This window comes from Rosa chinensis, chromosome 2 (genome assembly GCF_002994745.2).
Source record: "Rosa chinensis cultivar Old Blush chromosome 2, RchiOBHm-V2, whole genome shotgun sequence".
NCBI lineage: Eukaryota > Viridiplantae > Streptophyta > Magnoliopsida > Rosales > Rosaceae > Rosa > Rosa chinensis.
Window position 1 is genome coordinate 52,899,332 of NC_037089.1, and position 15,658 is coordinate 52,914,989.

General features: G+C 41.2%; 1 protein-coding gene across 1 annotated transcript; it reads left to right on the forward strand.

Annotated features, from left to right (window-relative positions):
- Positions 1-4,340: 4,340 nt before the first annotated feature.
- On the forward strand, positions 4,341-7,741 carry LOC112188899 (G-type lectin S-receptor-like serine/threonine-protein kinase SD2-5). The gene has a single exon (XM_024328128.2). It carries the CDS (start codon positions 4,977-4,979, stop codon positions 7,440-7,442), a length of 2,466 nt encoding a protein of 821 aa, XP_024183896.1. The 5' UTR covers positions 4,341-4,976; the 3' UTR covers positions 7,443-7,741.
- The last annotated feature ends 7,917 nt before the right edge of the window (positions 7,742-15,658 follow it).

Here is a 15,658-nt window from a genome sequence, read left to right on the forward strand (position 1 = left end):
AGATAGATCAAGAAGCAAGTCATTGAATCATTGAGTTCTTTCACATTTCTTCTACAAGTCTTCTTTGTGTCAAGAGAGTATAAAATATAATTTATGGTTCGCCAGAGTCCAAAATTATAGTGCTTTCATTTTGGATCATTGATTGTTGTATTCTATAAGATGGATGCCCACCGAACTGCAAGCACAAAGGCAGGGACGAAATCTATCCTTAGTCCAGTGCATTTTGCATTCCTCGATCAGAAAATCAAGTCAGTTTTCTCATTTTCTATTTTGCTTTATTACTTATTTCATCAGTATACCAGTAAGTTTGATTTCACTCATGCATTAGATTTCAAACACTATTGCACTCGTATACTAGGATTAATACTTTACTTGCAATCCTAGTCGTACACATATACAGTTGTTTACGAATAACTTTTATTGATTGAGGATTGATCTGTTTCTTACAATTCTTATTGAGATCTCTGTTATGTTTAAAGATCATATATATGATTGTTCCCCAACAAGGATTCCTATCGCTTTACTTATAAGATTCAATACAAGCCAGTCCCTAGCTGTTTTCGACTCCTCTAAAGTTATTTTCGGTGAAGTTTTGTGAAGTTTGTAAAATCTTCATCCATGTAATCGTATGGTTCTTATTCAGCCACATAAGTAGATCGAGGACCATAATAGTTGGACACACTTCTACCAGATTAACAAACAACCAGACGAGACAGATTAATGAAGACTGGGCACGTACAGTACTCGATACATCAACATAAGTTGCTGGTTCAGCTAACTTGATTTTTAACTTCATGTTCAACATTATTTAAAGTAACATCACTCCATGAGTTCACTATAAACTGACAAAAATAAAAAAATGTAGGGGTTGTGGGTGTATATTAAGGACTCGACTTCAATTTTCTATAGGAGAACTTGAAGGAAATGAAAGATTACAGTCTCCTAAAAGAAAACCAAACCCAAAAAAAAAAAATTTAAATAAATAAAAATTTCAGTCTAGTCTAGTCTAGTCTAATTTTATTTTTATTTATTATTTAATTCTAAAGTTGCAAAAATTAAAGAACCATTTTCTCAATTATTTGTTCCTACTTTGCTCGTCATGTACAAAGTACCCAAGGTTTTCTCTCTCACCTCGGGAAACCCTAAGGCCTACGCTGTTCTAATTCTTGTTCTCGTTCGGCGGTGCCCGAATGTTGGGATGGCCTCTGGCCTCCTGCCGTCATGGGGTTGCTGTCGGATGGGAGAACTACTGCCCATGGTGACTTATTAGGAGGAATGCGCTTTGGCTTTTCAGTTGGTTCGGCTGGGATGGTTCAGATGGTGGTGGTCGGGCTGTACGAGCCGGTATTACCATCCCCACCGATGGGTTTCCTGGATCGCAGACGTTAGGGATCTCGAACGATGGCGGCAGGGTTTTGGGCAGCCTGGATCGGGGATGGTTTTGGTCTGTAGTGATGCAGGTCGCGGCGGTGTGGCTTGGGCAACGTGGTGATGCAGGTCGTTGCGGTTTGGAACGCCAAGAGGATGGCGTGGCAGTGCAAAGCGTAGCAATGTGGATCGGGCAATGTGGGTCGGACAGATCTTGCTGGACAGTGCTGTACGACGGGGGGATGGGAGGAGCAAGCTGACTGGCCCGAACCAGTTTGATAGGCCTGGGAGGAATTTCTTTGAGGACTACCATGTTGGGCTGCAAATTGTTGGGCTGGGTTTCTGCCCTAGTCCAATGTTTATTTGGGCTAGGGTTTAGGGTCTAGGTCAAACCCTATGTTTTTTTTTTAGTTTTATCTAAATTACAATAATTCCTTGAATTAGGAAACTAAGCACCGATGTGCACTCTATGTCTCTTTAGCGTCTCTGGAGTAGTTCCGACGGAGGTTATCCACTATCTCTACGTATGTGATTGTACAATGAGTATAAGAGTATATGTACGTACCACTTGTGGGTACTACCACTAGCTTCTTGTTTGTCTATAAATGATAGCGGAAGGGTATGTAACGGCCTATTCTGGCTTGTGATGAATATATTGGTGCCCGGTTTCGGTGGATTAAAAAAAAATGTACAAAGTACCTAATAAGCCGCAGGAATATTTCCACGGATAAACTAAAAGTCTAAAACGAACGCAAAGTTCTTTTATTTATTATTATTATTTTTTTTATCATGGTTCTAGATCCTAAATTATGCCTGAGTTAATCTCTTTTGTGAAGCACCAAGAAAACAGGATAGAAACCTAGGTTCTGGAAAGAGCGAAGGAGAGCTTGCTGCTCGTCCGACGGCGCCTTCTAGTGGACCGTGGCTTCCCGCCTCAGAGATGAGTGGCAGGTGTTGCTGGATGGGAGATGGGGGTCTTGGGACTGTCGGTTTTGTCTTCTTTTTGTTGGTCTGGGCTGTGCACATTTCTTCTCTACTCTCAGGTAGAGGCCCAGGCGTGGCTGGGGAAATCAGCGGCGATGCAAGCTTGGAGCAAAGGGCAAGAGACCAGATCATGGCGGCAACATGCCATGGATCGTATGGCACTAGTCTCTGTTCGGAGGTGGGTTGTTTGGCGATGTTTGCAAAGGTAGGTTCGAGCTCCCAGGCGAATGGACACAGATGGGTGGAGCTTTTTCGCTCTGAGGTGGAAGGGCACAGTGATTCCTTGCCTATTTCTACCTGGTTTGGATTGGATGGGATCTGTTATCAGGCCTGGATCCGGCCGGCAACAAGCTGGTGAATTAGTGTGGCTTGCGATATTGGTTGGGTATCTCCATGGAAGCGAGCTCGAACGGAAAGATCTGCGGCTGTGGTCTGCCGGCAGGGAAATTGGGGAGAGGCTAGGGAAGATGACTGTAATGGCTATGTTCTGGCCTTGTTTAGAGTTTTATTTTTGGTTAGTTTTTTTGGTCATTAGTATGTCCCTATTCTTTTTAGCTAGGGTTGGGTCAAATTGAGGTGCCATGGATTTGGTGTCATTCCTGGGGACGAGTTGGTTTAGTTTCAGTTTTATCTTATGGTCAATGAGCTGACAAACGATCCTTGCACATGGTTTGGTATCATTGGGACATGGTGTGGAAGAGAGCGTTGGTTTTTATGGCGGTTGTGTATGAGGTGGTATCCAGATTCTTTGTAGTCCGAGCGGTTGGGTGATATAGGTGGTTAGGAGTTGGGCCATTTCGGCTCAAGGAGGTCATGCTTGATGACAAATCCGTAACTGGTTTAGGCTTTAGGGAGGAGAGTGGGGAGTTCTTGTCAACCACCGGTCATTTACATAACCATTCCCATGTTATGTAAGTTTGGTTATTATCAATAAAGGTTATTCTAAAAAAAAAAAAAAAGAGATCCAAAAGTATGCCCAAATGGCCATTACTGACATGCCTCCTGCCCCAAATTTGAGTCTAGTTGTTCTTGGAGGTTTTTTTGTTTTTTATTTTATTATTTTTTAAGTGCAAACAATAAAAAGAAAATCTCAGTATCATTTGGTCTAGTAGTATAAACAAGTGGGAGGTCATGAGTTCAACTGATAATAATCTAGTTGGTATATAAGAGTTGTTTATTTAATAAATAAAAAATAATAAAAAGAAAAGAAAATAAATTTATAACAATCTTACTGGTTGGCTGTAATTTTTTTTTATGTTTAAATATTAAGGAGTGTGTTGTTACCTCGTGTGTTACTTAGTGCCCAAGGATAAGGAGGGTGTTCTATTTATTTGCTAAAATGTTTCGTTTATACAAGTAGACTGCCAGTAAATTTTCATTTAGAAAGACAGAGATTTTTATTGTTTTTATAGTTCGCTTTTTAGTTAGTTCAAATTTCATTTTTTTTTTAATCAAAGAAAGAACTGTATTAGAAGGCTTTAGCCAATATGGTTACAATCATACTGCATTACATCGACAATGCAGTTTGGTATTCTAGTAAACCAAAGACTACTACTACTATACTCAAAAGCAATATTGGCTAGTCTATATGCCACTCCATTGCAAGTTCTTGGAGCATGGCATAGTGAAACATTATGGGAAGGACCTGACAACAATCTTTGTATCATCCACCAGCCCAACAATTTTCAATCATAATAAGTAATATTTGTTTAATTATGGAGTGGGCGCAGAAAGTAATATTTGGGCATTAAACTTCTCAGAAAATATTTAAAATAGAAAGTAAAAAATAATCGGAACACTGGAATCCACAGAAAAAAACAAAAACAAAAACCCAAAGCCTACGGTAAAGAAGTTCATCATTGTCTTCTTCTACGAGTCTTTTATTCAGTCCCATGTTTACACAATAATAGTGACATTGTAGAAATGTAGTTGGTCATTTAATAAGCGTTGATGCTTTCACACCGAATAAGACCTGTGTACAAATAACTGTGCACATGAGCCAGAACTACTATATCATTAGATTTCACACCCTGCCCTCTCCCTCACTCTCTTGTAACTCGGGATCAGAAACACGTAGATTCATCAAGATTCTCTATATTCCCTTTCCTCCAAGTCCAAGCAGCAGCATATGCACATCCATTGATTTCTGTGCTATTCCAACACATTTGGTCAGTCAGTCATAGTCTCTAATCTTTTCTCCCGCTCCTAGATATAGGCTGCTACTGTTTTGCTTTAAGAATTTATTAAACTGTAGGCAAACAGAACCACCTGTTTTCTGGTTATGATCGTTGTGATTTTGTTTCTCTGTATTGGGTAGTTGCTGTTTCAATCAGTCTTTTTGTGGTATATCCCTGTTTATAAGTTGAATTGTAGTCCAACTTCAAATCAATCTTTTGTTTTTAGCGCGAGTATAGAAGTTCCCAGATGGGTTTGTGTAACTAACTATTTACACTCCTGCAATTCAATCCCAAGAGGTCACAAACAAAGTGTCTGGCTTTCTTTGGCTTAAAATGGGGTTCCACCTTTATTCACCCAAAAGCCTTGAAGTTTTGATATAAAACCATGTTGTTGGACTGAATCCTGGGTCTTGTTTAGCAGAGTCCACAGATTTGGTGCAGTTAATCATGGGTTTGTTCCAGTTTAGAGCTTTGTGGCTCTTTATGATCCTCCTCCTTGAGTTGAATACCTGCATAGCTAGTCAGCAACATTCAACTAGGATTTATCCCGGGTTCCAGGCATCCCAGATGGAATGGATTGATAATTCGGGGCGGTTCCTGCTGTCCAACAACTCAGCATTTGCTCTTGGATTCTACCAAGGCCTTGATGTCCTTGAGGTCAAGTCGTTTTTACTGGTGATCATTCACTTGGGCACGTCCAAAGTGGTTTGGACTGCTAATAGAGACTTACTGGTTGCAAATTCTGATAAATTTGCCTTCAATAAAAATGGCAATGTCTACTTGGAAAGCGGCGATGATAAGGTTTGGTCTACCAACACAACGGGAGAAGTAGTTACAGCCATGGAATTGCGGGATTCGGGAAACTTGGTGTTGCTTGGAGAGAACGGAAGCATTCTTTGGCAGAGTTTTAGCCACCCGACTGATACTCTTTTACCGGGTCAGGAGTTCTTGGAAGGAATGAAACTCAAGAGCTTTCGGGACAAGAACAACTTGTCTAATTATCTCGAGATTCAGTCAGGCGAGTTGGTTCTGTATGCTGGATATCAAACTCCTCAGATCTATTGGTCAATAGCAGATGAGAGCAGGAAAAGCAATAACAATGTCAGTGGAAAGGTTCACTCTGTGTCTCTGGTGTCCAATTCATTGAATTTCTATTATCAAAGTAAATCCTTACTTTGGCAATTTGTTTTCTCCGACAACAAAGATCCGAATGCCTTCTGGGCCACTGTTTTAGGCCAGGATGGCTCAATCACCTTCCTTAATTTTCAGAAAGGAAGTTCTGTTGTCGCTGAAGCAACTAAGATCCCACAAGAGTCTTGCAGCCTGCCTGAGCGTTGTGAGCCTTACTTTGTGTGCTTTTTTGATGGTTGGTGCCAATGCCCCTCGCTTCTCACCTCTCGCTTTAATTGCAGACCTCCAGCAGTCCCAACATGTAGTACCTCCAAAAGTTCAGTGGACCTTCTTTATGTAGATCAGAAGCTTGATTATTTTGCGCTTGGTTTCACTAAACCCTCTTTGAAATCCAATTTGAGTTCCTGCAAAGAAGCTTGCCTTGGTGACTGTTCTTGCCTTGTTCTGTTCTTCGAAAACACTACTGGAAATTGTTTTCTGTTTGACCAGGTCGGGAATTTGCAACGTTCGGCTGCGAATAGTACTGGTTATACCTCATATATGAAGGTCTTTACTGAAGATGTAGGGCTAAGCCCTGCAAAGAAGGCAAACCGAAATGGGAAAATGCACATCCTTGTTATAGCGGTCATTGTGACTGTAACATTATTGGTGTGTGTTGGTCTAGTTTCTTTTGGATTATTGTACTACCGCAAGAAGAAGAGATTACTGGACTACTCTGAAGAAATCAGGGAAGAGGATACTTTCTTGGACAGTCTTTCAGGAATGCCTATTCGTTTCAGTTATAGCGATCTTAAAACAGCAACTAAAAATTTCTCCACAAAAATTGGCATAGGAGGGTTTGGTTCTGTTTACCTAGGTGAGCTTCCAGATGGCATCCGGCTTGCTGTGAAAAAGTTAGAGGGACAACTTCAGGGGAAGAAAGAGTTTAGAGCTGAAGTTACTATCATTGGGAAAATTCGACATGCGCATTTGGTCAAGCTGAGAGGCTTTTGTGCAGAAGGGCTTCACAGGCTTCTTGTCTATGAGTATATGGCACAAGGGTCTTTAGATAAATGGATATTCAACAAAAAAAATGATGACCATTTTTTGGATTGGAACGCAAGATTCAATATTGCATTGGGAACTGCAAAAGGGTTGGCTTATCTCCATGAAGAATGTGAAGAGAAGATTGTCCACTGTGATATAAAACCTGAAAATGTTCTTCTTGATGAAAATTTCAATGCCAAAGTTTCAGATTTTGGTTTGGCTAAGCTGATGAACCGGGACCAAAGCCTTGTACACACGACGTTGAGGGGCACGAGAGGGTACCTTGCACCAGAATGGCTCACCAATGCTGCCATATCAGAGAAAAGTGACGTTTATAGTTACGGCATGGTTTTGCTTGAGATCGTTGGTGGAAAAAGGAATTTTGCTCCCGGGGAGAGTTCAGGGAAATCTCACTTTCCTTCTCATGCCTTTAAACTTTTGGAAGAGGGAAACTTGAAAGAATTCATTGATCCAAAGTTAGATGTCGATGAAAAAGATGAGAAAGTAGTGGCTGCAATTGAAGTTGCATTGTGGTGTATTCAAGCTGAGATGCAGTTGAGACCCTCAATGACTAGAGTGGTCCAGATGCTTGAAGGTCTTTGTGATCTACCACCATCGCCGACATCCTCCCCACGGTCAGGTCCTCATTTGAGTTTTTTGCATTGGTGCAGCAAAGAAGTTACTTCGCCAGCAGGACTCAATGGTTACTATAGTGATATGCCCATGTCAGGTGTTCGGCTTTCAGGGCCAAGATGACAGAAGCTCATATTATCAATGGAGATGTATGCATGGAGTTTTAGGCTTTCAAGCAAGGTGTAATGTTAGCTCATGTATCATTAACAGTTAAGAGTTTTGATGCCTCATTGCATGTTCCATTTTCAATATGATTTAGTTCCCACTGATTTTGAGCTACATTTCTTTGCATCTGCAAGCTTGATAGTTCAAATTAAGTATCCAAATTCAGCTGAAAAGCCGAACCTGCCACCAAACAAATTGTCAAGAGTGGTGCTTAATTCCACAGCTAAATCAAGCTCTACCAGTGACTGAGATGTCTATTTTCCCTAGCACACACTTTGAATCACAAACATGGTGCTTGTAAATTGTAATTGAGATTCCAAAAAACAGTAGCTTTCAAGTGTGACGAGCTACGACTAGAAAGATTATTACATGCACAACACCAAACAATGATACCATAAAAAGGATTTGAGAGAGATTGATGAGAGAATTGTATTTCATTATTGAGAATAGGAGCCCTATATATATGGATTACAAAGTACATGTTCTAATGTTACAAGGAAAACTTAATCCAAGTAGAACTAGGAACTCTAGAACCTTCTCTCCTATTGCTACTCCTAGTTTGAATAGGCACACTAAATCGATTTTTCCTTCAACACTCCCCCATGTGCCGCTCAAACTTGGTGGTGATGCTTCATCCGTTGCCTTGTTAAAAACTTTGCTCGAGTGAAAAACCCTGTGGGACAAAAATTACTTCGAGGAGGAGAAAAAGAGTGCAACACGTCATTCATTCTTCGAGATCGAACATGTAGACATCATAACTCCCCCTGACGTCGATATCTCCCCCTGATTGCTACAATCGTGGGAGTTCGGATAACTTTCTCAATCCGATGCTCTTCACATGTTTCTCGAATGTGGATTTAGGTAACGACTTAGTGAATAAGTCTTCTACATTTTCCTCTGATCGGATTTGATTCACTTCAATATTTAGAAGTGATTGTTGTTGCTAATTATAAAAGAACTTAGGCGATATATGCTTGGTGTTGTCGCCCTTGATGAAACCTAACTTCATTTGCTCAATACAAGCTGCATTATCCTCATAAATGCATGTAGGTTCATCTGTAGTAGACTTCAAACCACAACTTCCTTGAATATATCTAATTACAGACCTTAGCCATATACATTCACGTACGACTTCATGTAGAGCAATAATCTCTGTATGATTTGAGGAAGTAGCAATAAGGGTCTGCTTTGTAGAACTCCAAGATATCGCAGTGCTTCACATGGTAAAGACATAACCCGTTTGGGAGCGACCTTTGTGAGAGTCAGAGAGGTACCCTGCATCAGCAAAACCCATCAAAACATCATTTTCATTTTGAGGGAGGGAAGATGAAGGATGCCGGCCACCATGGGAGGAGGCGGAGGCGTTGGTAGCATGGATGGCTGTCATTCTTTTGACGGCAGCAATTTGCCTCTTGCGGTCCAGTCCCAATTTTCCGTCATTCCTCTTCTCTCTGTAGGGATAAAATAGGCCCATATTTATCGTGCCTCTTAGGTATCGAAATATTGTCTTTACACCAATCCAATGGCAGCGTGTTGGGGCAGAGCTATGACGAGCTAACAAGTTCAATGCGAAGGAGATGTCCGGTCTTGTGCATTGAGCTAACTACAATAATGAGCCTATTGCACTTAAATAGGGCACTTCGGCCTCTAATGATTCTTTGTCCTCATCCTTTGGACAAAACGGATCTTTTCCGGGCTCAAGACTACGACAGATCATGGGAGTAGTCACAAGCTTTGCTTTATCTTTATTAAAGCGTCTTAGAATTTTCTGAGTATATGCAGACTGATGGATCAAAATCCCATCACTACGGTGCTCGAGTTCTAAACCAAGACAAAACCATGTTTTCCCAAGATCTTTCATCTCAAATTCGGATTTCAAGTATTTAGCAGTTTCCTTTAACTCATCTAGAGTTCCAATTAGATTCATGTCAGCGACATAAACTGCTACGATTGCAAATCCGAAACTTGTTCTTTTAATGAACACTCATGGGCATATTTCATTGTTAATATATCCCTTCCCAATCAAGTAGTCACTTAGACGGTTATACCACATCCATCCGGACTGTTTTAATCCATATAGTGAGCGTTTTAATCTTATTGAAAACGCGCTCCGTGGTTTAGAGCCACTTGATTTGGGTAATTGAAGTCCATTTGGAACCTTCATATATATATATGAATCTAGATCCCCATAGAGATATGTTGTAACCACATTCATAAGCTGCATGTCAAGTTTTTCGGAAACTACCAAACTGATAAGGTAGCGGAACGTTATAATGTCCATTACGGGAGAATATGTTTCCTCGTAGTCGATTCCAGGGCGTTGTGAGAAACCTTGCGCCATGAGGTGGACTTTATATCTAATCACCTCTTTTTTCTCATTACGCTTTCTAACAAAGACCCATTTATGGCCAACTGGTTTTACATCTGGGGGTGTCTGCGTTATAAGCCCAAATACCTGTCTCTTTGCTAGTGAATTCAATTCAACCTAGATCGCATCTTTCCATTTACGCCAATCAACTCTTCGTTGACATTCTTCGACAGAGCGAGCTAGGTTCGATATCATCATATTCTATGATTCCTTTTGCAACATGATATGCAAATGCATCATCAATTGCCATAGAATTTTTATCCATAATCTCATATACACTAGTGTAATTCATGAAGATCTCTCTATAGCTGGAGTTGGTTTTGACATTGGAGCGTCCCCCAATGATGTCTCTTGGACATAACCATAATCCGGAATATTCTCATGAGATGGATTATTTACATCGATAATTAATGGATTATTTTGTGCCAAACTCGCTTTCTTTCTTGGGCGAGAATCCATCGAACCTATGGGCCTCCCGCGCTTCCTGGCAGGAGCCATGGGCCTAGCCACAACGTCACCATCACTGTGAGAGGGGATGTTGGCGCCATGCTCAGTTGCCCTTGAGATGGCGTCATGTCCTTTAATTTTAGGGACATCAATCCTTGCAGGCACGTTTGCAGCAGGTATATGTGATCTCGTCACTTTAGCGATATCAGAAAATGCATCAAGCATCTATTCTACTACGTTCTAAAGATCGAGAATTCTCCTTACTTCAATTTCAGACTGTGCGGATCGGCGATCAAGATGAGACAGAGTGGGGACAGACCATGACAATTCCTGTCATTCCTGTTGAACATTGATGTTCTTATCTCCTCCTAACGATGGGAAGACTGTCTCATTGAAGTGACAATCCGCAAATCTAGCGGTAAAGAGATCGCCTGTCAAGGGCTCTAAGTAGTTGACAATCGTTGGAGAATCATATCCACCGTAAACGCCTAATTGTCATTGAGGACCCATTTTGGTGCACTGTGGCGACGCAATAGGAACATAAACTGCACACCCAAATATGCGTAAGTATGAGACATCAGGCTCATACCCAGTCACCATCTGGGACGCAGAAAATGGTTGAGTGGCAGTAGGCCTAAGACAAATTAGCACAGCTGCATGCAATATTGCATAGCCCCAAGCAGAGATAGGGAGATTGGTGCGCATTACCAATGCCCTAGCGACCATTTGTAGTCGTTTAATGGCGGCTTCTGTGAGACCATTTTGGGTGTGAACATGAGGAACTGGATGTTCAACATCAATCCCAATGGACATGCAATAATCATCAAAAGTTTTTGATGTAAACTCCCCAGCATTGTCTAATCTTATAGACTTAATAGGATGATCAGGGTGGTGAGCCCTTAACTTAATAATTTGTGCTAGGAGTTTAGAAAATTCAGCGTTCCTTGTGGACAAAAGCATGACATGTGACCAGTGTGTCGATGCATCAACCAACACCATAAAATATCGAAATGGTTCGCATGGTGGTTGAATAGGTCCACAAATATCACCTTGAATTCTTTGTAAGAATGATATATTTTCTTTAGTGTCCTTTACATAGGATGGTTTCGATCCTAATTTTGCTAAAGAGCAGGCTTTGCAGAATGAATGGTGGGCTTTAGAAACAACTAATGAGGATTTTGGTTGAGCCACGAAGTCACAATTGACTTTAGAAACAAAATTTGGAGTAGAAAGAGCATTGGTGGCGTCAATGCCACCCTGAGGTTGCAGGGGGATGGCGGCACCGGCCAAGGATGGTCGGTTTTGGGGGCGAACGGTGCCGTGAGGTGCATGTGCTCTTTCTTTGTCCAAAATCTGACTTTTACTTCTTTTCGTTATGAAAAATGGATGTCCGTGTGAAGTCTTTAATATTCGAATCATCATGTCATGACCTGGATGTCCCAAACGGTAGTGCCAAAGCCTATATGTGTCAGAATCCCATAAATCATTTCTCATAACATGATTGGATTCAATTATGCGAATAGTGGTTGCATACAACCCACTAGATCGACACATAAGTTTCTCTAAGACTCTTTTATGTCCGTAGTCATTAGAGGTGATGCAAAGAAACTCTTGTCCATTCTCACAATGTGTTTCCACATGAAAACCATTGGCTCTTATATCTTTCAAGCTTAATAAAAAGTTTGAAAAATATGTCCACGACATGAGATAAAATAAATTGATACTTTATATTAATAATAGACAATGATTACATCAAAGTTTCGTGACCATTTATCTAATCCAAAATAAAAATCAAATCGTAGTCACTCTATCCATTTGGTAACTCCAATCAAATATGACTAGGGAAGTAGAGAGAGATGTCGGTGGAGCGAAGCTCTCTTAAGTACCACTAATCTCAATTACTTTCCTAGACATCATACTTTATTAGATGCGTCACATGAGAAAGAGTTAATACAATTGTTATTTATTGACTAAGGCATATTGCCATTACATAATTCTTGCAAAAAAATAAAACTAAGGACTATACTAATCAAAATCTGCAACATCTTTGTGCAATTCTTTGTCAAATTTGAAGTCCGCTATGGTGAGATTGACGTTGGCATCATCACCATCTTCTTCTTCTTCGGCAAGATAGGCTTCATGCTCTCTAAAGTCTCTATATGCCTTGTAATGTGCAGCTAGTTGATTGCTTGCATTTCATTGCTTGAACTAATGTTCAATAGATCCACATCTATGGCATGCATCATTACGATTTCCTCCCTTGAATTGAGATGCTTCTTGTGCATGAGGACGAGATTGACGTCCTTGTTGGACAATGGCGCCACCCCTATGGCCGGCAACCTTGTGCCCTCCTCTCCCACGTTGGCCTTTGTTGCCACGTGTTCCCGCTCCATCTTGGCGGTTTCCTTCCTTTGTAGGGCGGTTATATAGACCAAAATGTCCGTTATGTCCCTTATTTTTAGGGTTCCGCTCCTTGCGCTCTCCTTTGGGTGCATTATTATAATTCGCCTCTTGAACGCTCTTAGTTTTGATAGGCCTTGAATTATAATTCTTCACGAGGATATTATCATGTTTTTCAGCTACAGACATGACATTAATTAGCTGATGAAACCTCGTGATCAGTCCAGTATTGTATTTAGTTTGATATTGCTTTGATAGCAAAATTGTTGAGACGGGGAAGGTGGAGAGAGTTTTCTCAATTAGCTCTTGCTCTGTGACTGGTTGTCCACAAAACCCCAACATGGTTTTGAGGCGTAGAACTTCTAAATTATATTCAGCTACAGACTTGAAGTCGGCGAATCGTAGATTGCTCCGTTGAACTTTCAAGTCGGGGAGGAGGGTATCCTTGACATTACCAAGAAGCTCTTCTAGCGCAACCCATAATTACCTAGTATCCTTGATTGCCATGTACTCCAATTGGAGTGATTTATCCATGTGGCGTCTCATCAAGATGAGAGCGGTGGCATTATTTGTAGCCGTACGCTCAAATATGAGCTCGGGATTTGGTGCTTGAATTACCAGTAGGATCCCTTTTGTAGTGAGATGGTTCTCAACATCATGACCCAACTATGATACTCTAAGCCAGTTGAGTCAAGTATAGGAAAGTCAAGCTTCGGCTTCGACATCCTGAAAATAAGAAGAAGAAATATATTAGTTTCGGAGTTAAAACTTCCACGACAACTAATAAATAAGATTTCCGAGCTATGCTACCAAGAAATCGATTTCCAAGAATGATTGGATTAGACCGAAACAATGATGTTTATATGGTCATAAATCAATGCTTACTGACGCTCTTAGTCGGAAATCTTACGAACGCTCTTAGTTCATTAATAGCGTGAATCCCCACGATTCCGCTTTCTCAAGAATCGAACCCACGTTATAAGAAAGATGGGATGTAGAAGAAGGAGGTTGCAAGTCCCCGAAGAAAAAGAAGAAGAAATTTAAATTTTGGAAAGCAGGAACTTTAATTTAAAAACTTACTTGTTGAAATTCGGAGCAGATTCTCTTCTGAACAGCTTTCACTTCGATTGGTGTACAAGTCTCAAAATAACTCCGATAAGGTAGACGTTTCGGGGCTTGCAAGTAGACGGACGCGCATAGGAAAGGAGAAGGATTCAGTTGGTGTGCGTTGGTGCTGCAGGGGCAGGCGTGCAGGTGAGGCTAGCATGGGCTAGGAGCTGTGGTGATGAAGAAGATTTTCGGGTTTTTGGTTTTTGGTTAGAACTCGTGCTGATAACTTGTTTAAGTAAAAAGGATTTGAGAGAGATTGATGAGAGAATTGTATTTCATTATTGAGAATAGGAGCCTTATATATAGGGATTACAAAGTACATGTTCTAATGTTACAAGGAAAACTTAATCCAAGAAGAACTAGGAACTCTAGAACATTCTCTCCTATTGCTACTCCTAGTTTGAATATGCACACTAAATCGATTTTTCCTTCAACAGGATGAAGAAAAACCAGCTATTTTACGTCCAGCCCCACATGAAGGTCAATGTCCTTGAGCATATTGCAAGCAACAGAAATTGGGTTGTTACATTCAAATCCAAACTTTAGTCCAAGGGGAGACAACCACCATAATTTGAACGTTTCTGAGCAAAATACTTTAACGTTTCAAGCAATCTTAGAGCCAAGTTGGGTAAAATAGGCATGTGTGAATGGAGATTATTTTTTTTTTTGATCAAGAAGAAACTTCATTAATAATGAACTAATTACAATGAATTTTGAGCAACATCTCTTACATAGAAATGACAGCTAGACTTCACACTGGAACTCTATAATGACTGACGGAAGGAGCCAAAGAGGCTCCGACTAAAAGAAAACTTGCACAACAACTAAACTGAAAAAACAACATGTGCAGAAGTAGTGAATCCTTGACACTCAACTTTGTCAACACGAATCCACCTAACCAGCCTTTGATCGACCAAGCCTACACTAGTTGTGACTTCGAACCCGACCAAAATGAATTTCTGGACCGTTAGACATGAGACTAAAGTAAACCCAACACCTTCACCTCCCTAATGTCAACACTGTCAATCCACTACTGCTCCAAATCGCCATCGCCTCTGAACCACAACCAGACAGGAACGACCCACTAGAAGGCCAAGGATGATTGTCTAAGCCATAGCCAGACTTTTTCGCCACCACTGCTAACCCAACTCCAGAACAAGAACGACCCTCTAGATGACGAAGGAGAAGATTGTCTCTGCCGCAACCTGTAGTGCGCCCGACCTGACAGCTAAAACCTAACACAACTGGAACAATAGCTAAAATCATAAACCAAACCCAAAGAAAACCATGACTACAACCTTAACTCGAGAGAGTAAGGACTTATTTGAGATCTGACAAATAGATCTAAGATACACCACACAAGAAGACACGACTGAAATAAACAACTTAAGACTAATGCCAACAAAAACCGAAACCAAGCCCACAAGCAAAGGCAGGGCCCAGAGGCCCAAATCAGCAAAGGAACTGAACGGTCCATCCATCTTGGCCCAAGTCAGTAGCTGCACAACCCCTCTGCCCTCACACCCACCGCGCCACCACCAGTGTCGGACATCAACCACCATCGTTGTCAGGCCAGTGACAGGCAACACCCATCTTCCTCCTTCTCCCAACATCGTACCGCCATAGTCCAGATCTAGAACCAACGTCATCCCAACCATCATCCCGCCATAGTCCAGATCTAGAACCAACGCTATCCCAACCATCATCCCTCTCCCACTCCGTCGAACTCGGCGAACCAGGATTTAGCCAAGAACCAATCCGCCATGGATCGGCAGCGGCCACCAAAGCAAGAACCAAAACACAGACACCCAGCAAACTAGTGAGCCAACAAACTCGATCCACCACCCGC

Excerpts from the sequence above, each read along its gene's own strand:
- LOC112188899 (XM_024328128.2), top strand. The coding sequence starts at position 4,977 with ATGGGTTTGTTCCAGTTTAGAGCTTTGTGGCTCTTTATGATCCTCCTC.